Source organism: Vicugna pacos, chromosome 19, assembly GCF_048564905.1.
Source record: "Vicugna pacos chromosome 19, VicPac4, whole genome shotgun sequence".
In the NCBI taxonomy this organism is placed as follows: domain Eukaryota; kingdom Metazoa; phylum Chordata; class Mammalia; order Artiodactyla; family Camelidae; genus Vicugna; species Vicugna pacos.
This window is the reverse complement of record NC_133005.1, coordinates 27,535,975-27,558,841: the sequence shown is the minus strand read 5'-3', so window position 1 is coordinate 27,558,841 and position 22,867 is coordinate 27,535,975. Positions and strand designations below refer to the sequence as shown.

Below are 22,867 nucleotides of genomic sequence, written 5' to 3'. Positions count from 1 at the left end.
CAGCCTTTTAGATAGCTCTAAGGAACTGCTCCGAAGAGGAAAGGGAGAAGGCGGGATAGATATGAACATTTTTATTGGGAAAAACATGTAGTTGAGCATAAAAAATTATTGCTCATCACAAATGCAGACAAAAAATGTTGCCTGCCATTCTAGTAAACGGTGGATGTTGCCTGCCATCAAGTCATAAGCCACTGCAGCTGCCTCCAGTGGTGCACCCTGAGGGGCATTCAGGATGGAGATGAATAGGATACTGGCCCTAGATAACATATATGTCAAAGGAATAATTTCAGTGACCTCATACTCTTGCATCTTCCCATTTATAGAAAACCACTAAAATATTAAATTGAGATGTCTGGTTTTTGGGATTTGCAGTAATCTTTTTGATGTTTGGCTACTTTTTTTTCAGCATAAACGCCTATATATCCTGGCTCATCTTGTACCTCTTTGCAACAGTTCTCCAAGCTATCTGAGAGGTGTTTCCCAGGCTACAGTCCCCAAATAAAACATAACTTGCAACTTTTAGGTTGTGGTTTTCCTTCAGTCAACATAAAGAACAGATTTCTCAAGTCAGTTATTTTAGTGCTTTTCTACATAAGGGAAGATGCAAGAATATACAATTGTTAAAAAATTTTTCCTTAGGTATGTACATTAACTATCTAGGAGCCAGTATATCCAAAGCACAGAATGCTTCCTGTTTTTCTCTATCCTTCAAGGTGCACTGTACATTGGTGACTGCACTGGCTACTGGCTTGATCCTTGTAGAACTGGAATGGAAGGCAACATTTTTTTCTTTACATGGGGACCAGAAGCATCACTCATCTTGATGCAGGAAAACACATGTAGGGCATGAAGAAGGCCGTGTTCTAGGCTTCGGTTGAGACCCTGGGATGTGCCCCGCCAAGTGTGGGTCCTTGGCTTCTTGAAGGAAAGAATTCAAGAGCGAGCCACAGTTGAGTAAAGGTAGATTTATTTAGAGATACATCAAAAGGCAAGAGAAAGGCCATGAGGTGTGGGGATTGGGTGCTCAGATTAGAGTAAAAATTAGGTACACACTCCATAGACCAAGGGAGAGAGAAGGGGCCCTGAGGGGCGGTGTAACCAGTTTTTATGTAGCTTCATATGCTAATAAGTGGAAGGACCAGTTAACTACCCTGGGAAAGGGGCTGGGATTTCCAGAAAGTTAGCCATTTCCCACTCTTTGACCTTTTGTTGCTAGCCTGGGACTGTCATGGTGCCTGTGGGCATGTTATTCTCCATGCTAATATGTTACAGTGAGCATATAATGAAGCTCTAGGAAGTCAAATCTCCCACCATCTTGAGCCTCAGGGCCTATTGGGAGATGAATCCTCAGCCATCCTGATGTTAATTGTGTTATTCCTTGAATGGCTGTGCCTTTCCCCCTTCTTGTCTCAATCTTTCAAACAGAGGAGCAACATTTTGTTTTTCTTTCTTTTTTTTTTGCCCTGCAGTGTTGGGTATCTAGCTGGATGTCTAGTTCGTGAACTGAGTGAAAAACAACCAGAGCTGCAGATAAGTGAACGAGATATGCTCTGTGTTCAGATTGCTGGGCTTTGTCATGATCTCGGTAAGCTATAAAGAGCCAGAGCTCTAATGTAAAACCACACATTACCTCTTTTTGAAATTAAAAAATCCAACTAAGAAAAATATGAAAGTTGTGTTTTAATTCTTCAGTTAACATTAATGTAAGTGTGCCATTGCTTCTTCCTAGAATGGTTCATAATCCAAAGCATTGCTATTTAATTTTTTTGTAGTCTTAACGGTATTTTTCCCATGTTAAACATCTTTGCTGCAATTTATATGAAAGGACTTTTGGATAGTGATTTTTTTTTCTCACTACTGTGTGTTGGATGATGTAAATTTGATTTTTCCTTTGTCCTTGTTGAATAAAGTTGCCATTTTCCTTTAGTTAGTTTGTCAAATCTAGTCTTCTCATACCTAGAATACATAATCTGCTCTAGCAGTTTAACAAGATGTTTAGAGAATTCCTCCATGTGAGGTCTTGGGCCACTTAATCCAAGTAGAAGAATATCATCTTTTTCCTCGGACAAAGAAAGAGAAAAAAAAAAGACTGTCCTCTTTTATCACAGGAGTTTTTACCCCTATCCTTGTAATTTATTCCTACCTATTGGAGGATCCTAAGATTGTGTGCCCTCAGGGCAGGGAAAGGGAGGTTTCTGTGTTTCAGTAACCTGACACTTATAGGCATAGGACACTCTCCTTAGCATGTCCCCTTGGGGGGACATGATCAGCCCTAGATCATAAATTTAACAGATTCTTGATATTTTGAGAGGGAATCTTTAGGAAACTTTTGCCAGTCCCCAGAAGTCTGCACTGCAGTACCAAGCTTTTATGTACAGATTGCAACATGCAAAAAGGCCCGGGGCTGGGCCAGGTGGGCTCCCTCTTCTCTCTGCTGGGGAAAGGGCTGGGGGATTTGTTCCAGAACCCACTGTGGATACCAAACAAACAAAAAAATTGGATGCTCAAGCCCCTTACAAAAAATTCGCATGTAACCCACACACATCCTCCCATGTACTTTAAATCAGCTCTAAATTAACACCAATATAATAAATGATGTGTAAATAGCTGCCAGCAATGGTGGCAAACTCAAGTTTTGATTTTTGAAACTTTCTGGAATATTTTGTGTCTGAGTTTGAATCCTTGGATGAAGAGGGCCAACTATAACTCCTTCAGAAATTCTGATAATTCCAGAGTTGTACCTCAGCAAAGTTTTGTATTACTAGATGTTGTGGAATGTTAAGATCACTTATGAATAAGATAAACTAGTGATCTCCACTTTTGATTTTTCACATCATAAGTAAAAACCTAAGATAAGTCCTGATAGGTATATGTTTATTATAAAAGATATTACATACATTATAAAATTTAAATAAAAGTAGATGTTTTTAAAGGTTGAGAGTAATAAAGTTCTAATATTTTCTTCCTGCACCCCAGTGGGTTGTCTTAAAACTGCTGTTCTAACAGTACAGATGTTTAACCTGAAGAAGCCAGAAGTTTTTGTCATTAACATTCCTTTAGTCACACAAAACTGTCCTTTCATCAGATTCATGTAAGCCCTGGTGACTCAGAGACCCCTCTATGGAGAGCTTACTTCCCTGTACTGTTCTCCTTCCTGTTCTCTTGTTTTAGAAAATAGAGAGGAAGGATTCGTCCCTGTTTATGATGTATTTATAGATTATTAATTTCTGTTGATAGTCGAGCTAAACTGAAAAGATTTACTTTTTACCATTTTACAAGTTCTCTTTTTCTAAGGCTGCTTTTTTTTTTTTAAGGTCATGGGCCATTTTCTCATATGTTTGATGGAAGATTTATTCCACTTGCTCGCCCAGATGTGAAATGGACGGTATGTGTTTATATATTCAGGAGCCGGTGAAATAAAAACTATTTAAGCAACCACTGCTCTGTTATATAGTATGCTTCCCTTCATAGTTTCATTTGATCCTCCAGTAGTCTGTAGGGTAGAAATCATTATCTCTGTTTTTATAAGTGTAAAGGAAGTTGAAGCTCACAGAGGTGTATGATGCACCAAAAACCGCAGAATTGTTAAATGATAGAGCCAGCACTAGAAAACCAGATTTTCTAGCTGCTAATTTAATACTCTTTCTACTCCATCACACTAGTATAAAGTAAAAAATAAAAGTCTGGCTCTGGCTTTGACTCATTTTGTATGACCATGAAGTAACTGATACCAGCCAAGTGCTTGTGTAATTGTGAATTTGCAGGTGGCTGATCCTCATTTTTGAAATCAATTTTTGAGAAGTAAAGTTAGGGTGACTCCCATTTTTGGCCACACTCTATTTGGAGTAGGAAAAGATATTAATATGTATTGAACACATCTTATATGTCAAGTACTATTTTTTCCCTCTTTAAAGGTATAGTAAGTTGTACAGATTTCAGGTGTACAGTTTTGACAAGTATATACATCTACATAACTACTATCTAAGTGGGGATAGAGAATATTTTCATTTTCTTGGAAAATTCCTTTGTACCCCTTTTCAGTCATTTCCTACTCTCCCCCTGACCATCACCTTCTGATTTTTATAGACATAGGTTAGTTTTGCCTGTTCTTAGACTATAATAGGTACTCTTTTGTGTCTTACTTTTATTCACTCAACATGATTTTGAGAGTCATCCGTGTTGCATACATCAGTTATTGGTCCCTGCTTATTGCTAAGGTAGGACTCCATTGCATGAATAAGTCACGATTTGTTTATCCTTTCTCCTTTTGATAGAATTTGGGTTGTTTTCAGTTTTTCACTATTACAAATGAGGATGCTATATGTACATTACTATACATCATTTTTGTGGAAAATGTTTTCATTTCTCTTAGGTTCATTTCTTTTTACCTAGGAGTAGAATTGCTGGGCCATCAAGTAGATGCATATTTAACTTTGTAAGAAGCCACCAAATCTTTCCCATGTGGTCGTACCATTTTACTCTCCACCAGCAATGTATGCCAGTGCCTGCTGTTCCATGGCCTCACCAACATTTAGTTTTTTAAGTTATCTTTTCTAATGAGTGTGAAATAGTCTCTTGTAGGGATTTTTTTTTTTTTGACATTCTCTGTGATATGTTGAGAACTACTTCCTGTACTTTGTCACTGAGAAATCATCTTTTGTGAAGTATTTTTCCATTTACCCATTTAAAAAACTTGAATGTTTGCCTTTTAATCACAGATTTGAGGAATTATATATATATAGTCAGATACATGTATTGTGAATATTTTTTCTCTGGTTTTCTGACTTGCCAATTCATTTCTTCAATGAAAGTGGCTTTTGAGAAACAAAAATGTTTAATTTTGATGAAGCACTCTGGGCTCAAGACGGATAGTTTCTCTCCAGTTTGGCTGCCTTAGGGCCTCCCTCAGGCTAAAAGCCATAAAGGAACTGGAATACTGTCCACTGCCTTTCTCTTCCAAGTGTTGACTTCCCTCTACATCTGCCTGCTTTTGGTCATAATCCAATACCTTCAGGAAGTTGTCCAGCGTTAATGTTGTTTTCTCCAGCAGGGTTGATCTAAATAGGATCTACTCAGCCATTCCCAAGTCTTGTTTTTTAAATATTTTGCCTTTCACATGTAAATCCTTACCTCATGTGGAATTTATTGCTGTGCATGTATGTGGTAGAAATCTGATTTCTTTTTTAATATGGATAATTGTTTACTGAATTACCTTACTGATCTGTAATTTCAGCCCCAACATTTATTAACTTTCCATGTGTGATGAATCTTTCTGGATTCCGTTCCATTCCATACTTGCATAATTGTTTTTGTTTTGTAATAAGTCTTGATAGTTGGAAGAACAGCTGTTCACACCTTGTTCTTTTATTAGGTATTCTTTAACCTTTTACTCATCTATTGTAAATATCATTTTCTTCAGAAAGGTCTTATACATCTTTTGTTATACTTACCCCTAATTGGCTTATAATTTTAGTTATTGTCTGTGCAGATTATACTTGTGGAATTTAAATTTTTCTGTACATATAAATTTGTTTATGAACTGTTTGAAAGTGTGTTGTAGACATGCTCCTTTATTCCTGAATACATCAATGAGTATTTCCTAAAAATTAGAACATTCTCTGACATAACCTCAGTACATTTATCAAAATCAGGAAATTAATACTGTTGCACTACTGTTATCTAATTTACAGGCTTTCTTTCAAATTTCACCAGCTGTCCATATAGAAAAAAGGAAAGAAAACCTCTTTTTGGTCCTGATCCATATGTACGTTGTACTTAATTACCATTTCCCTTTAGTCTCTTTTGATCTGGAATAGTTCTTCAGTCTTTCTGTTTTATGACTTTATGTTTTTGTCATGTTTTGAAGTGTACAGGTGAGTCATTTTGTGGAATATCCCTCAATTTGAGTTTTGGTTTTCTGGTGTTTCCTCATAGCATCAAATTGTATATTTTTTTTTGGCAGAATGCCACATTGTGACCTTAGTGTATCCCATCAGAGGCACATAAAATCTATTTATGCCATTACTGGTGATATTAGCTTGAATCACTGGATTAAGGCAATGGCTGCTAAATTTCTCCACTGTAAACTTAAAGTTTTTCCTCTGTGTAATTACTATGTATCTTGATTCATTTTTTTAAAAAATAGTTATAGGACCATTCAGCATTTTGTTTTCATCTTCAGTTCATTTTTGGTAAGACCTGTATTAGGGCGGAGATCATTTGATTTTTTAAAATTTTTTAATGGAGTTACAGGGAATTGAACCTGGGGCCTTGTGCATGCCAGGCACGCACTCTACCACTGAGCTATACCCTCCCCCGATGTTTATAATGATTATAAATGAGAGGACAGGGACAGATGAGTAAAATGAAGCTAATTTAATCATCCAGCCCAGATCTTGACTTCAGATCTCTGAAACACTATTTTAATCAGCAAGTTTGCAGTTTCCTCTTTTCACCACTAGATGGAAGAGCTAACAGAACTTGTAACTTGACAAGTTCCAAAGCTGATGGAAAAATAAAACTAAATTTTATAGTGACATTCATTAAAAATGGACTCTATCTTTATGATCAGATAATATTCAACTGTACTGTATAATAATTATATATTATAAATTATTGTATCTCATTAAATATATGTATGAAGTAATGATGAACATGGTTTGTAAAGGTTTAGAGACTAGTAAAATATAGACAAATTTGGCAGAGTTTTTTAAAACATCCACAAGACTGTAGTGGAAAAGTAAATAACTAATATACAGTAGAACTTTATCTCTGAATTACCTGGAGCCAAGAATAATTTAAATAATTAGGGGTCCCTAACGGATTAAAGTCTATAACAGACCATACTGTGCTGACTTTTTCTAGCATGAACAGGGCTCAGTTATGATGTTTGAGCACCTAGTTAACTCTAATGGACTCAGAGATGTCATGCAGCACTATGGTCTCATCCCTGAAGAAGATATTTGTTTTATCAAGGAACAAATTACAGGACCACTTGACACACCCATCAAAAGTCCTGTGGTAAGTTTGTGTACAACTGAATTTGAATTGGCTGGTGCTTTTCATCTAGTCTTTTCTTAATTCCTTCAGATCCATTTGAGGAGGGGACATTTGGCTATTTTAGAGAGACTAAATGATAAAATATGTGATATATTTCTACTGTTTAGTGCAAAAAATGAAAGGCTTATATATTTCTTCCGGCTCCTAAGTTCTTCTGAAGTTATCCCCCAAATTAAAATACATATGTAAATATTTTTAAATGACTATATGCAGTATTTTATATAGAAGTCTAAAGTAACTTTGTTTAGAAAATGTAAAAGTATGTGTCTTGTTTATCCATTAAAAGTACCATATTTCAAATATTTAGATATATGAAGACCTATAAAAATGTTGAATTAGTTCAGAAAGCAATATGTTTTGTTTCCTTTTTGATCTTTTTTTAATTAAAAAAATAATTTCCCTTTGCGGTTTTTAAAGGTGTTTTTCCTTAAAATATACAAATCTACTTCTAAGGTGTAAGATAAAGAGGTAGATTTGTAGCAAATATCCTATTTCCAAAAAATGGAGCTCCAAAAATTCTTTGGTGCATATCATTTAGATTAGATGTGTAGCTACTTTGAAAGATAGTACTATTTTCATGCCTGAAATCAACATTAAAAGACAAGGAACAGTCATGAATTCGTAGTCAGGTCTTATATTTTTAAAAAGCCTTTAAACCTTGTTTAAGCTTGTCGGTTATGGGAAGTGTAATAGAGTTAGGATCCTTCTGATACCACAAGAAGTTTTAATATTAACAAGACATATACTTTAGCCTTTCTTTTCCCTTTTCTACTAATTTAGAAATTAAGCAGAAGAAGGAAAAAGTAGAACCTTATCACTTACCTCACATTTCCATTCAAGTATCTGTTTAGATAATCTTCAGATTAACACAATTGCTTTGCTTTGCTTACAAATAGGTTTTGCTCCTATCCTAAAACTTTCCGTGGCTTTTCCTGTCTTCCAGTGGCCGTATAAAGGGCGTCCTCAAGAAAAAAGCTTCCTTTATGAGATAGTGGCCAATAAAAGAAATGGCATTGATGTGGACAAATGGGATTATTTTGCCAGGTATGCACCGAACACTTCAGAAAAGTTGGTTAAAATCCTCGTATACTTTAAGTATATACAGTTTTTATTTAACTAAATAAACATACAGAAAAATAAAATCCTTATATAAGTTTCGTGTTGATATTTAAGGTACAGTTTCCTTTGTTGAAAAATTTCATCTCTCTGCTTTGGAATCTTTCTAGGGACTGCCATCATCTTGGAATCCAAAATAATTTTGATTACAAGCGCTTTATTAAGTTTGCCCGTGTCTGTGAGGTAGACAATAGGAAGCGTATTTGTACTAGAGAAAAGGTAAGCTTTGTCAGAGAACGACAAGGAAGGTGTAGTTCCTAGTTTGAAATAACCATTCAGTAATTTGGAAAAATTTACCTGGTAAATTGTCAATCTCTTTACTTCATGCTTAGCATTTGTAAGTATCTTAAGGTTCTTTTCACTTCTACTACATTGTTGCTAGGCTGTGTTTTAAGTGCTTTTGAGGGATTAACTGAATCCTCAGAACTGTATGAGATAGATGTTACTATTATCCTATTTAACAGATGAACAAATTGAAGCACAGAGGAGACATACAATTAATACACGGCAGAACTGGAATTTCAACCCAGAAAGTCTGACTTGAGTCTTATCCTTAATCACTGCATTAACTATATTAAGTATTTCATAGTAGTTAAAATCCTAAAATCAGTAGGTCCCTGCTACATTAGAGTCATGTAACTAAAGAGTGTTATAGTGTTATACTATAGAAAGTCTTTCTTTTGAGAATGAAGAATATAAGAATAATACCTAATTTCTAGAGTTACTGAGAAATTTTAAAAAGATATTCAAGGTGCCTAAAACAATGTGTCACAGAGTTTAAACACTCAATAGACTTTGGTTTACTAAGAACAAAAATTGCAAATTAATCCCCTTTTCTTGACTTATGTGATTGTCTAGTAACAAGAGCAACACAGTCTGATCCTACATTAATATTTGTTTCATGTTCTGCAGGAGGTCGGAAACCTGTATGACATGTTCCACACACGCAACTGTTTGCACCGCAGAGCTTATCAACACAAAGTTGGCAATATCATTGATACGATGTAAGAAGTTCAACTGTTATTTCCCTATTAAAATTTTCCATGATACTTTGCTAGAATATCATACTTGGTCAAGTTGAGATTCCTAGGTAAATTCAAGTGAATTTTAAGTGGGCAAATCTAAAATGGTTCCCTCAAACAAATGAAACCAAAACTAGCATAAAGTGAGCTTAATTTAGTTGGAGGTGAGGGGGAGAGTGGATGAAGGGGAGAGGTGAAGGCAGAAGAGCTGGCTTAGGTTAGGCAGCAAGAGGCCACACTGGGATGGCTCAGACCTCTGCACAGGTAGTTGCTTATGTACCAGATGTTAGTCATCGAGGTGAGAGATGGGATGTGGATAATTGACATGCTGAAATTAATTTTAAAAATCAGTTGTCTTTCCTTACTCTATCAATTATTTATCAAAATTGTTGATAGCAGATAGTGAAACTGACAGGAATTTTACCTCTTCTCCCGGATCTAGTGAGAACCAAATCAGAAAAGTACAGCCAAATTTCTCTGTGACTCAAAAAGACTCCATAAGGAATTACCAAAAATTTGGTGTGAGTCAAGTTAATTCCGTGTCTCTAAAATAGCTTTAAATTGATTTATTATAAGCCTTTCATGTTTACATTTGTGTTGAGAAAATTTATCTTCTTTTCTGTTTTTGTCCCCATCTTTTTTTATGAGCAGTCTAGTTAGAATACATTCTCCTATTTGTATGGTTGTACTTTGGTAAGAGGTTTTATTGTTTTGTTTGTTTTTAATGTGGAGAATCAGGGACATCTAAGTAAAAAACCTGGTACTGCTTCTTCCTAACCTGATTACATGAAAATTACTTAATTTCTACATCTATAAAATTGAGGCTAATTACACCTATTTTATTGTGGGAAAATGGTGTATCTAAAAGCTCTATCGTAATGCCTGGAACACAGTAAACATGGTAGTTCACAAATCACCATGGACTTATGATTGAAAAGCAGTTGTCTTTCTTTTTTTTTTCCTTTCAGTTGAAGTATAGTTGATGTGCAATATTATATGAGTAGTTGCAGGTGTACAATGTAGTGATTCACAATTTTAAAAGGTTATAGTCCATTTATAATTATTATAAAAATTGGCTATATATATTGGTTGTACAATATATCCTTGTAGCTTGTTTTTACTTAATAGTTTGTACCTCTTAATCCCCTACCTCTCTATTGCCCCTCCCTCTCCCAACCATATCCACTAGTTTGTTATCTATATCTGAGTCTGAGAAATAGTTGTCTTTAGAACATTTTATCTCAAGATGTTATTTCCCTAAAGTAGAAAGATTTCCTTAACTTTAAGCAAATTTTCTCATAAACATAAGTGTTTATAAAATGATCTTTAGGATTACAGATGCCTTCCTCGAAGCAGACCCTCACATACAGATAACAGGTTCCGAAGGAGAAAAGTATCGTATTTCTACAGCAATTGATGACATGGAAGCCTTTACTAAGCTGACAGGTAAGAACTAAAAGGTAACATCGACGGTCCATCTCAGATAAAGTATTAACTTTCCCTGGATTGCAGTGGGTTATTTTCCAAACATTCCAATGTATTTAGCTTCTAAAGTGATTGTACACTTTTGGATTTGAGTTTTGTCTCTGTTTTATGTTAACGAGGTAACCTTGATAAGGTTATTTAATCTCTCTGCATCTTAGTTTCCTCATCTATAAAATGGAAGTGATGATACCTAGCATATAGTTTTGTTGTGATGCTTAAAAGAGGCATATAGCACCTGGAATATACTTGGCACATAAGTACTCAATATTTTCAATTATTTTACTTTATAATACAGCTAGACTAATACAAGACTAATACCACAAACCTGGCTTGCCCTTTAAACATTATTTTTGGTTGCAAAACACAGAATGCCAGAAATATTTCTCAGTGTGTCAGCAGAAACAAAATCAGCAATTTAGGGTGGGAAGGAAGAGAGGCGGGGTGTCGCAGCTGGTTCTTTAATGTGGGAAAGTGCAGACTGAGAAACAAAGATCAGTAAAGCAAAAGAAGTAGACCAAAAAGCATATACCAGTCAGAGTTTTTTGTTACAAATCATGAAACTAACTCAGCTTAACTAAAAACAAAATGACAGGATCAGTGGAGAGGCTGGAGGTTCTGAAACCAGCGAGAACAACAGAAGCTGAGTGGCTTCAGGCACAACCAAAGTGACTACATCAGCTTCCTGCTTCATCACTGCTAGATTTTATCTACATTGTTCTTTAAAAATATACATGTAGGCAGTCAATATAGAGTCCCCATTACACTTAGAACTTTTTTGTCATTTTCTAATCATAACTAAACAAAAGTTAGAAGTGAAATAGTGATTCCGCATCACAAATGTCTTTGTGTACACTGAGAATGCTGTGTACATCAATAATAAAGGTTTGTAATGTGACAGATGAGTTTGCTTCTTGCTTGTTAATTAGTCTAATTTGGATTCATAACAAAGTTACTTATGGGGGATAATGCATCTAAATTGTTTCTGTTTTTTTTTAAGAACGTCATAGCAGATACACTAGTCCCCCATGGTTGTGTGGATACGAATGGAAGAAGAGATTATAAAACAATTTGAGCAAGCTGGGGACATTTATTTTTAACTTTTGCTCATAATAAAGCAGGTGATACTATATTTTAAAAAGTCATCTTCACTCTTCCCAAGAAACCAGTCCTAACAATTTATCCTGTAACATTATTACACTTAAATTATCTTTTGGTGAAAAGAAATGAATTCTGGATTTTATACACTTTTGGGTAAGCTGACAAACAATAAAATAGCATACATTTTAATGAGGTCTTAACTGCACATGATTGTAATAGCTCTCACTCACTGTGAAGTTTCTGGAACACCAAACTGGATTTTACCCTGTTCAATGAGATGAGTCCACTAGTCACTCACTTGGATATTGTTAACAATGTCAAAAATTCCAGACAAGAATTTAGTTCACATTTTTTGTGCTTTATCTGACAGTGTATGGGAGAACAGGCATGTGGCCTTTCCAGCTTTCGTTATTTGAGACATAGACCATCTTCCTTCTTGCATGTTACCCTGAGCACTCATATAATCCTTATTGCCCTAAACTACAGGACCTTCAAGGGACAAGACCTTGTGAGTCCTCCTTGCCTTTGCTGCTTTTCCAAAAAGCAACTCACTTTATCTTTATTTTTAAACTCTCCACCACCTTTTTAAAAATTTTTTAGAATGTTTTCCCACATTTTGGGGAAAAGTGTTGAAAACTTACAACGATGTTGAAAGAAGTTTGCAGCAAAAACCTGTATACTGACCACTTAAATTCTAGCATTTTCCGGACTTGTTTTATCATGTATTTATCACTGACCATCCCTCTACACATCTGTTAATCCATCTAAATTTTGATTCATTTTAAAGTAAATTGCAGACATCATAATACTTTACCTCTAATTCCTTCAACATGCAGATTAACTAAAGTTCAGTAACTGTTTATAGGTTTTTTTTTCTTTTGATGTAAAATTTACATGCAACTGTGTAAATGTAAAAATTGTAAGAGCACACTTGCTAGACAAATGCAGAACACAGAATGTTATCTTCTCCCCAAACAGTTCCCTCCTGCCCTCTCCTAGTCAATTCCTGTCCCCACCTCACCCCTAGAAACAACCACTATTTGCCTGTCCAGACTTTAATATAAGTGGAATCATACAGTATGTACTCTTCTGTGTAAAGCTTCTTTCACTCAGCATTGTGCATTTGAGGTTTCTCCAGATTGTATGTATCAGTAGTTCATTACTTTTTATTGCTGAGTAGTGCTCCATCACGTGATTATGCCACCATTTGTTTATCTGTTCTCTCTGCTTCCTAAATTCCTATTTATGATGGATGGTTCCGCTTACCTGGATGTAGCTATCTTAAGCATTGCAAATGTTATGACCACTGCCCTACGTAACAATTTTCTTGCTGTGGTCTTTATCCCTCAATATTCCTAAGCAATGGGTGGATCTTACCCGTCCCATCCCTTCTCCTGCAAGACCCTAACCCCAAATCCCTTAATTAAATTGAGATCTTAGAATGTTAAATTCAAATGGACTGTAGAGATCATCCACTTAAAATTCCTCAAGTGAGGGAACTGAGACCAAAGGAGGGAAGTCAACTTATCTTAATAAATGGCAAAGATGAGCTCAAACCAAGTCTTCTGACTCCCAAGTTGAATGTTGTTTACATTATTTTAGTGATAGTCTAGTCATTAAATTTAATAGACAAGCAGTTTCCTTTCTCTTGTATATAACTCTGTTCTGAAAACATGTGTGGAACAGACAGGACTCTCATAAATGGCCAGTGGGAATGCAGATGGTACAGCCACTTGGAAAAAGTTAAGCATTTTCTTTTAAACATACATGTATCCTGTGATCCAGTAACCCCTCTTCTACCCACTTAACCAACAAATGAAAATGTAGGTCCCCCTAAGAACCTGTACCTGGTGGAATAAGATGAAAGGCATTAAAAAGAGTATCAGTTGAGTTCTGTGGGGTTCAAAGGAAGGAGGAATTATGTCTCTGGTTTGGATGAATTAGGGCTGGTTTCACGGTTGGGTGCCTTTTGAGATGAATCTCAGGGATTAGATAGGTCTTCAAATAGTCAGATTCTGTCATGGGGTAAAGCATTTCATTAATTCAGCTGGAATAGGGTAGATAAAAGCATCAATTAGAAAAGTGTGGTCTTGTTATGTTAAGATAAAACTGTTCACTTTTTCAAACTGTGGGTATGATATGTAAAGAAATAATGAAAACTGAAGATGGAGAGACGGTTTGCAGACAGCATCACTGAGCGGGTGAGGAATGTGGTAACCATGGATTAAGTAGGGAGGAACATACAAATACATGTAGGTGAGGTGAATGACATAGATGCTAATATTTTGTTTTGCCAAGAAAAGATATTTTAATAAAACTTTTTTCAAAGTGCAGTGACTGATTCTGTCAAGAATTACCAATAAATGCTAAGCCATTGGTTGAAAATTTATTGGGATAAGACCCTCTCAAAATATCACCCTGCAGGTTGTTAATTACAAAATGAAAGATAGATTTATAACAAAGAAACCTGGAAATTATTGCCTAACCAACTGTTGGAATTTAACATACCCCATAAAGGTAACAAAACTCATTATGTGACTCCTGACATAATACACTGAGCCAAGCATTTATACAGTGCTTATTATAATGTGTTCTTGGATGTTGTAACACTTACATAGAGTTCTTGACAATAGGGTTTAACTTGAATCTAATAGTAAGGAAACAGTCAGACAAGTTCAAAGTGTGGGACATTTTACAAAATGAATGCCTGAACTTTTCTAAAATGCCAACATTATGCAAGATTCGAAGTCAGAGGAATTATTCTAGTTCTAGGTGAAAGGAGATTGAAAAGCATGACAACTAATGTCGTCCCTAATAATTGATTGGCTTATCTATCTAGCAATAAAAATTCATAAATTGCATTATTGGAACATTTAAGCAAATTCAAAGGTAGACTGTAAGATATTTTTATATCAGAGTAAATTTCTTGGTATGATTGTGGTTATGTTGCGGAATGTTGTCATTGGGAGGTACATGCTGAAGCATTTAGAGTGAAGGGTCTTGATATCTCTAATTTTTAAACATTTCCTCAAAAATTTGCATGCACACACACGGAGATAGTGTGTGCCTATGTAGAAAAATGCTAACAGTTGATAAATTTAGGCGAAGGGTGTTTCATTTTGAAAATTTTTTTAAATAAAAAGCTGGAGGGAAAAGAAAGAAGGAAAATAAACTACCTTCTATCATCATGGAATGAGACTTTTGAAAACTTTCTATTAAGGAAGTTTGCATCACTTAGCCTCATCATTTAGCTGCAATAGTTACCAACACAGGGCAGTTTTGCTTCGTCCCTTCATCCCATCAGACCCTGGGCCATTTTGAAGCAGAACTCCAACATAATTTTGTAATTCCTTAAGTATAATTCTCTTTGAAAAACAAAACAAAACATAACAATAAATCAATACACCCCTTTGTACCCAAAACCCAACCCCAACTCTGATGCAGTCATCAACTCTAATGCAGTCTTATTTTCTCTCTCTCCTTTCCCACTCACTGGATGACCTTGAAGCAAATCCAAGACATAGACTGGAACACTTTTACAAAGGTTTTTTTCACTTCAGGCTTTGAAAAAAAATTGTTTCCACATCGTTATAATCGTAGCGTGCCTACATTTGTAAACTTCTGCTTGAAGTCATTTCAAAAGTACAGCAATGTATGAATCTTTTTAAATCTTGGGTTTTTTTTTCCTTTTAATGTAACTGATATTTCATCAAATTGGCAGATAACATTTTTCTGGAGATTTTATACTCTACTGATCCCAAACTGGATGCCGCACGAGCAATTTTAAAAAAAATTGAATGTCGTCATCTATACAAGTATGTGGGTGAGACTCAGCCAGTAGGACAAGTAAAGATTAAAAAGGTAAATTGAAAGGTCCTCTGTCCCCCAAGGGGAAACCATTAACCCATCACAATAGCATGACTCTGTTCTAAGACCTTTACGTTCATTCTCATTTCATCTTCACATCAGTCTTCTGAGGGCTGTCCTATAGGTGAAGAAACTGGCTTGGGAGAGATTAAATAACTTGCCTACAGTTAGTGAACCAGGATTCAAAGCCAAGTCTATCTTACTCCAAACCTTTACTCTCTCATCTTGGAGGGTAGGGGGCGGGGTCCTCAAATTTTGGCTAGATCCAAAGGCAAGAAAATGAATGTAAGGGAGAAGGACCTCGAAATCTGCTTGAGTGTCTTTGAGATCCTAAGGACCTGCTTTTAACTCCTTCCTTCTTTCACAGTTTATCAGGCTCTCCCAGGTGGTATTTGCCTGCCTTCTTTAGTTCAGTTATCTGTTTTCCTCTCCTGCTTGATGAAGGGTTTTCCCTGCCAGAAAGCCCCTAACACAAGCCATACTGATAAGCACACCCTGCCTCACAACACTTCCTTGGGTCTCACTTTACTCCTTCTTGTTTTACTAATAGGTTACTGCCACATTTTTTTCAATGGAAAAATTCTGTTATGAAAATTGCGCTATTGTGATTTGATTAAAAGATGGCATAGGCAGAAGCTCTGTGTTTGTTAGGGATATTGCTACCCGCTTTCCTTGGTAAAGTGCCGTTTTCAGGGAGGGAACCTTTTCGTGGCACAAACACTGTAGGATGAAGAACTGAGCTCTAACTAACAGGAGTCTTGTCTTTTCTAGGAAAGATACAAACGCCTTCCAAAAGAGGTCGCCGATGCTAAACCCAGTAAGATATTGCTAGAAGTTGAACTGAAGGCTGAAGATTTCATAGTGGATGTAAGTAGTTAGCCCAGCAACATACTCAGCAAAGAACTTTTTTAAGATAAAGCACCGCCCCAGTGAACACACTGAAAAAATTCTGGATATGTTAATAGTAAAATGTTAACATTGTTTTCCACTTGAGTGGTGGAATTGCAGGTGATTTTTTTTTGCAGTGAGTAATGTACAAGGGTTTCATAATCAGAAAAAACTTTCCATTTGAAGATGGGTAAAGCCCATCTATATTATGAGAAAGCAAGTAAAATTGGTAGTTAAATGTCTTATCATGTATTAGCAGCTAGTTTTAATTTGACAGTGTAATATTTTTATTTGGTAACTTTAACCATATCTGGCTCCTTTTAGGACTTTATGTATATAAAAGTTACTTCATAAACTATGATTATTTAGTGGGCTATAAAACATAATTTATTATTGGGAATTAGGGGAGGGGTTAGTTCAATGGTAGCATGCCTGCCCAGCATGCACAAGGTCCTGGATTCAATCCCCAGTACCTCCCCTAAAAAATAAATAAATAACTAATTATGCATTATGGGGAAAATAGGGATTGCCTTTTATTCCTCTTCTAAACCCAAGGAAATAAATATGAAAGAGTAGTGGTACTTCTGAAAATTGCTGAAAACTGGATTAGTGTTCATGCCTTACCATGATGGGTGAAAATGTCAAGGCTACATCAGGCCCCTCCCCTGTGGGACAGCACCAGCCCTGCGACCTTGGGGAGGACTGAGCAGTTCCCCATCACAGGTTCAGGCTTGCAGCACACGCACCACAGCCATCGAAGCCAGTACACCACACAGAATGGGAGGACCAGCCGTGTACTGCAGACCCCTGGCCTCACTTCTGGACCACAGCTGAATCTCAGATGTTCATCTTTCTCTCACAGGCCACAGGCAGCAAAGCCACCAAAATAGCCATTTTCTTCCGTCACCACTCACAAGATAGGCCCTTCTTGTCATCTGTCCTCTGCACTGTCATTACCACATTGCTCTATTTTTACCCCCTAATTTGATTTCCAGTCTCTCCCCTTCTCCCAAACCTGTCCATGAATCCCTTTGGAATTTCCACTCTGTAATTAACTAATCCCCTGTACCCACAGCCTCTTCGCTGACTATCTCTTTGCTTTTGTGCGGCCCGGCTGTCCCCCGAGAACGTGATTCCCCGGCAGCTCTGTCAGGAAAAGCACACTCCTCAGGGTCAGCAGACCTTCCTGTTCATCAGTCCTCTTGTTCCCTAGTAGCACTTCAAGACCTGATGTGGGACCCCTATTCCTTCGAGACTGGCACCTTAAGCCATCCACTGTCCTCTTGGGTGAAGATTTGGGCTTGGTTTAGCACTTCCTCTCTGCTCATCCTCAGTGACCTTATCCATTCCACCTCAGCCAGCATGCTCAGCAGATTACACTCTGAACCTTATCAACATTTGAAAATATCCTCCCTCTAAAAATCACTAATTTAAGCATCTCATCTTCATCCATGAACCCCTCTCTTCCTTATTTGCTTGTTTCTAGCTCACCTGGACCTCCATTTGATTATCTCCTTACTTTCTTGCAGCTTGTCAATGACCTTCTGTCTTTATTTCTCTCCCAGTCTCACTCAGATCCTGTGATCCATTAATTCAGTCATTTTCTGCAGTTACTCTCAACTCACTCACCTTTCTTTGCATTTCCCTTACAAAAGGCTGATTGACAACCTGTGGTCACCAGCCTTTGCTGAGCCCTGGACCTTCTGGCAGGCTTAGTGCAGCTCTTCCAGTCTCCCCAGTGACTATTTCAAACCATCTTCACTCTTCCCAAATCTTCAGCCCTGCTCCCCAACCCCAGCTGTATTCACTCTCACTAATCCCATTTTGGCTCTTATTTCTGAGATAAAATACAGATCTTTTGGTGGGAACCATCTCCGCCTACACAACCAAACAAGCAAACCTGCCTCCCTCTGCAGCTGTGCTCAGCCTTCCCCTCCCTGGCACAGTGGGAGAATGTCTCTTTTTATCAAAGACTAAGGGTAACCCTTCCACTTGTGTTCTAGGCCAGGGCTGTCCAATAGAGCTTTCTATGGTGAAGGAAATGTCCTGTATCTGTGCTTCCATTTTGGTAGCGACTAACCACATATGGCTATTGAGCACTTGAAATGTGGCTGTTGGCAACTTTTGAAGAACAAACTTTAATTTGAAGAACTAATTTTATTCATGTATTTAATGTTAATGACTTGACATGTACAATCCATATGTGGCCATTGGGCAGTGCAGCCAGAAAGCCATTCGTCTCAGCACATCTGCGGAACTTTACAGTATCCATTTTCTCCTTTCTTTCTCTGACTTTCCCATCGTCAGTTAAACAGACTTCTGTCATAAGAAAATAAGAAACACTACGCTCCTCTCCATCCCTCTCCTCTTCTTCAGAGTCAAACTCATTGAGAAGTTGTGTCCCCTTACCTTTCCTGGGTACCATGTTCCTCTGTATTTTCTTCCCTCTTGTAACTTCTTAACAGCCAAACTTATGAGTTGTCCTCTCTCTTTTATTTCTCATTTACTTCTGAATCTTTTTTCTGTCACCATCACTGAACAGGCATACCTTGTTTTTTTGTGGATCACTTTATTGCACTTTGCATATATTGCATTTTTTCAAATTGAAGGTTTGTGCCAACCCTTCATCAAGCAAGTCTATTGGCGCCTTTTTTCAGCAGCATTTGCTCACTTCATGTTTCTGTGTCATATATTGGCAATTCTCGCAAGATTGAAAACTTTCTCATTATTATTATATTTGTTATGGTGGTCTGTGATCAGTGATCTTTGACGTCACTATTGCAAAAAGATTATGACTCGCTGAAGGCTCAAATGATGGTTAGCAATTTCTAGCAATAAAGTATTTTTTAATTAAGGTATGTACATTGTTTTTAAAACATTATGTTCTTACATACTTAAAAGACTACAGTATAGTGTAAACATAATTTTCATATGCACTGGGAGACAAAAAATTCATGGAATTTGCTTTGTTACAATATTTGCTTTATTGCAGTGACCTGGAACAGTACCTGTGATCTCTCTGAGGTCTGCCTGTATTAAAACTACTCTCATCAAGATCGCCAAAGACTCCAGTGTTACTAAACCCAGCAGACAGTTCAGTCTTCTCTGTCTCAGAGCTGTTTCTTCTGCCTGGAATTCTTTTCTTTCCTACTTAGGCCTAGTTAATTCCTGCTCACTTATTAGTAAATTCACTTTCCCAGGAAAACATTTCCAGTCATTCCCCAAAGAGCCACAGACTGCTAGGTTCCCTGGTTACAGAGTTTCACAGCACCATTTGCTTTTCCTTGGTAACTCTTAGAACAAATGTGGTTCGATGATTGCTTTTATAATCATTTGTCCAGCCTCAGTCTAGGGCACGTGGCCTGTGGGGCTGGGATTGTATCAAGTGTCCTTGTAGTATCTCTACACATCAGTGCCTGCCATGTGTCTATCACATAGTGGGTGCTGACTTTATACCCTACTTATGTTGAAAGCACAGATGGTCCCCCCACCCCACCCAGATTTCAAAGACCAAATCCCTATGGCTCAGGCACCAGAGCTGTTTTGACTCCACTATAAGCCACCTTACCAGGGCTCCTACTTCTGAGCCTCCAGAGGGCTCTGCTTCGTTTCTTGTGATGCCCCCACACCCTGAGTTCAGTTCTCATTGCTATTATGTAAGTGACCACTTACTGTTTGTATTAAGGTTATCAACATGGATTATGGAATGGAAGACAAGAATCCTATTGATAATGTTCGCTTCTATTGTAAGAGTGACCCCAGCAAGGCAATCAAGATTACTAAAGATCAGGTAACTACTTAGGTAAAACAAATATATTGTAGTGGCATTTGGCAAATCTTTATAGTAGATTTGCATCTTGTATGAAGTTAGGTCCTAAAGTCAATGGCTACAGTTAAAAAAAAAAAAGAAAGAAAGAGAAGTATGTCTTTAAAGTATACGTGATTTTGTGTAGACTAGACCATCTTAACAGCCAGTTTTTCCTGTTCGCTGAACATGGATGAAAGCGCTGTTTTTTTGGTTTAGAGGCTAGGTTATAAAGCTGGTGGGAAGGGAGTGTTGTATGGTTGAAATCACATAAATTAAATGTGCTTATTTGTATATCTTCTGCGTGAGAGAGTCTGTGGTCTTTATGTAATTATCATACAAACGACTCATCTTCTATTAATTGACATGAAGTTGTGGGACGTTTTGCAATAAAACAGCTACATTGAATTCTTTTCTTTGGAGTATCACCATTGGGATAAAACAGCAAAACAGCATGGTACTTTTAATGTCACATCAGGCTGATCTGTCTTAAGTGTGTGAACTCAGGGTGACGGCGACATCTTTTCTTCTGTAAAAAGGTTTCACAGCTTTTGCCAGAGAGATTTGCAGAGCAGCTAATCCGAGTTTACTGTAAGAAGACAGACGCAGAGAGTCTGTTTGCTGCCCAGCAGCACTTTGTTCACTGGTGCGTCATCAACAACTTCACCAAGCCGCAGGTGGGTGTTCGGCACAGGCGGCACACGCTTTTATTTCTAAGTGAAAACAGAAAGAGATCCTTACTTCCCTCTGAAAAGCTCTGATCTAAATAGTGGTCATTTGGTTTTGGTTTGGGGCGGGGGGGAGTTTTTCCACCTCAAGCTTTCCTTTTAAAATGTCTGAATCTGTGTCAGCCAGTGATTTCTTCCCACAGCAGCTATGAGGGGGGTGCTCTGCTTGTCATTATTGTCTGTTAGGACAAATAGAAGTTTGAAGTGATGGGCGTGGGAATACTACTTGACAATGTTCTCACCAGTTGTCCCACCTAGTCCTCCCAGTGACCCTGGGAGGTGAGCTATCGTGTCCCCATCTTGCAGAGAAAGTTACACAAGCTGAGTTGTTAACTTGTTTAAGGCCACATAAAACTGACTTCTGTTTTCTAACTTATTTCAAACTCAGCATTCCCAAACCTGTAAATACTGAAATTCTCTAGTTGCCAATCCCATAGAGAATGTTGTTGAAACGGTCCCTTATTGACTAGCACAAGGTGGGTGCCATGACCCACCGATATCGGTCCACAGAATTGAGTCTGACTGTCCAGCAGGTGGGAAACCGTGCTCTACCTCCTAGTCTGGTACTCACTCTCTCACAAACTGCTTTCTTCCCTTCGTGCGTTGGGTGGTGAAGGAAATGAAAGGGAATGGTCAGACATGGAAGAGTAGCCCAGTACATCGGATCTTTGTTGAGTGCCAGAGGGAGGGGTGCAGGGGAGCTCTGTTAGGGCTCAGAGAGCTGGGAGAGTGGTCGGATAAGCCTTGTGAGGAGGGAGGACTCTACTCGATCCAGAAGGCTGGACTGTGCTTGGGTGAGTAGCAGAGAGAAAGGCAACACGAAATGAAACTGGAACAAGTTGAGTGTGTTTGGGGGCCGTGAGGAGACCTGTCTGACTGGAGGAAGAAAGTCTTACTGCTGAGATGAGAGCTGAAACAGGAAGAGAAGATTCGATTACAGAGAACCTTGGCTGAGCAGCTAAGGAAGTTTTTCTTATGTACAGTAAGAGTGGAATCGTCGACTGTATTCGAGACTTACCATGCTGCTGTGATTATCTACATCTGTGTTTTTGTCTCCGGCTAGAGTGAGACTTGTGGGAGTAAGGAGGCCTGTCTGTCTCAGGTACACTAGCTCCCAGTGAAGGAGGAATGTGGAGACACTGGAAGCAGAGAATCAAGAAGCTGTTAAGTTCAGCCATGTGGCTGAACTGTGCCTGAGACAGGCGTTTCCCACGGGTCTCGCTCTAGTTGGGGATAACAGACACGAGTAAATAACAGTTACAGGGACGTGGTAAGTGCTTTAGGGTGAGGGGCGGCGTGAACAATCTTAGGGGAGCAATAAGGAGAACGATTTAAGCCAGGCTTGGTTGGCTTATTTAAAGAAGGACTTGGAAGCTGAGACCTGAAGGATGGGTGAGGAGTTAGCTGGGTAAAGGGTGTTGGAGGGGAGGTCAGAAAATGAGAGAGAACGAGATGCATTTAGGCGAGGGATCTGGGGCATTGTGCACAGTCCCATAAGCCAAGAGCACCAGGAGCCATGGGAGTATTTTAAGCAAAGAATGACATTTTCAAGTTGGCATTTATAAAATTCACTAGAGTTGAAATTAGAATGGGTAGGAATAAGGATGTGGTAAAAACAGAGACGACTCTGAAGACAAATAATGCTGACTTTGAGATGGATGGGTCTTCCAAATACGAGTACATGGCAATTGAATGGCTGCTTTTAATAATAGCTCTAGCAAGTCAGGTCTAATGTAGTTCAACAGAAGAAATGAAATACGGGGCACGAGATACAAAAGCTTTAGCAGAGCTGAATGAGC

General features: G+C 37.9%; 1 protein-coding gene across 3 annotated transcripts in view; it reads left to right on the top strand.

The window, feature by feature from the left end:
• SAMHD1 (SAM and HD domain containing deoxynucleoside triphosphate triphosphohydrolase 1) overlaps nt 1-22,867 on the top strand; it is a 45,065-nt gene that overhangs the window by 19,015 nt on the left and 3,183 nt on the right. For 2 of the 3 annotated variants that reach the window (XM_006202728.4, XM_031687842.2), the window contains exons 5-15: nt 1,470-1,585; nt 3,315-3,385; nt 6,865-7,020; nt 8,003-8,103; nt 8,286-8,394; nt 9,088-9,179; nt 10,528-10,643; nt 15,502-15,641; nt 16,419-16,514; nt 20,221-20,325; nt 20,880-21,017. In XM_006202728.4, coding sequence (XP_006202790.1) covers nt 1,470-1,585; nt 3,315-3,385; nt 6,865-7,020; nt 8,003-8,103; nt 8,286-8,394; nt 9,088-9,179; nt 10,528-10,643; nt 15,502-15,641; nt 16,419-16,514; nt 20,221-20,325; nt 20,880-21,017 — 1,240 coding nt within the window. The remainder of the gene's footprint in view (nt 1-1,469; nt 1,586-3,314; nt 3,386-6,864; nt 7,021-8,002; nt 8,104-8,285; nt 8,395-9,087; nt 9,180-10,527; nt 10,644-15,501; nt 15,642-16,418; nt 16,515-20,220; nt 20,326-20,879; nt 21,018-22,867) is intronic. The other variant, XM_072944182.1, reaches the window with a different exon arrangement.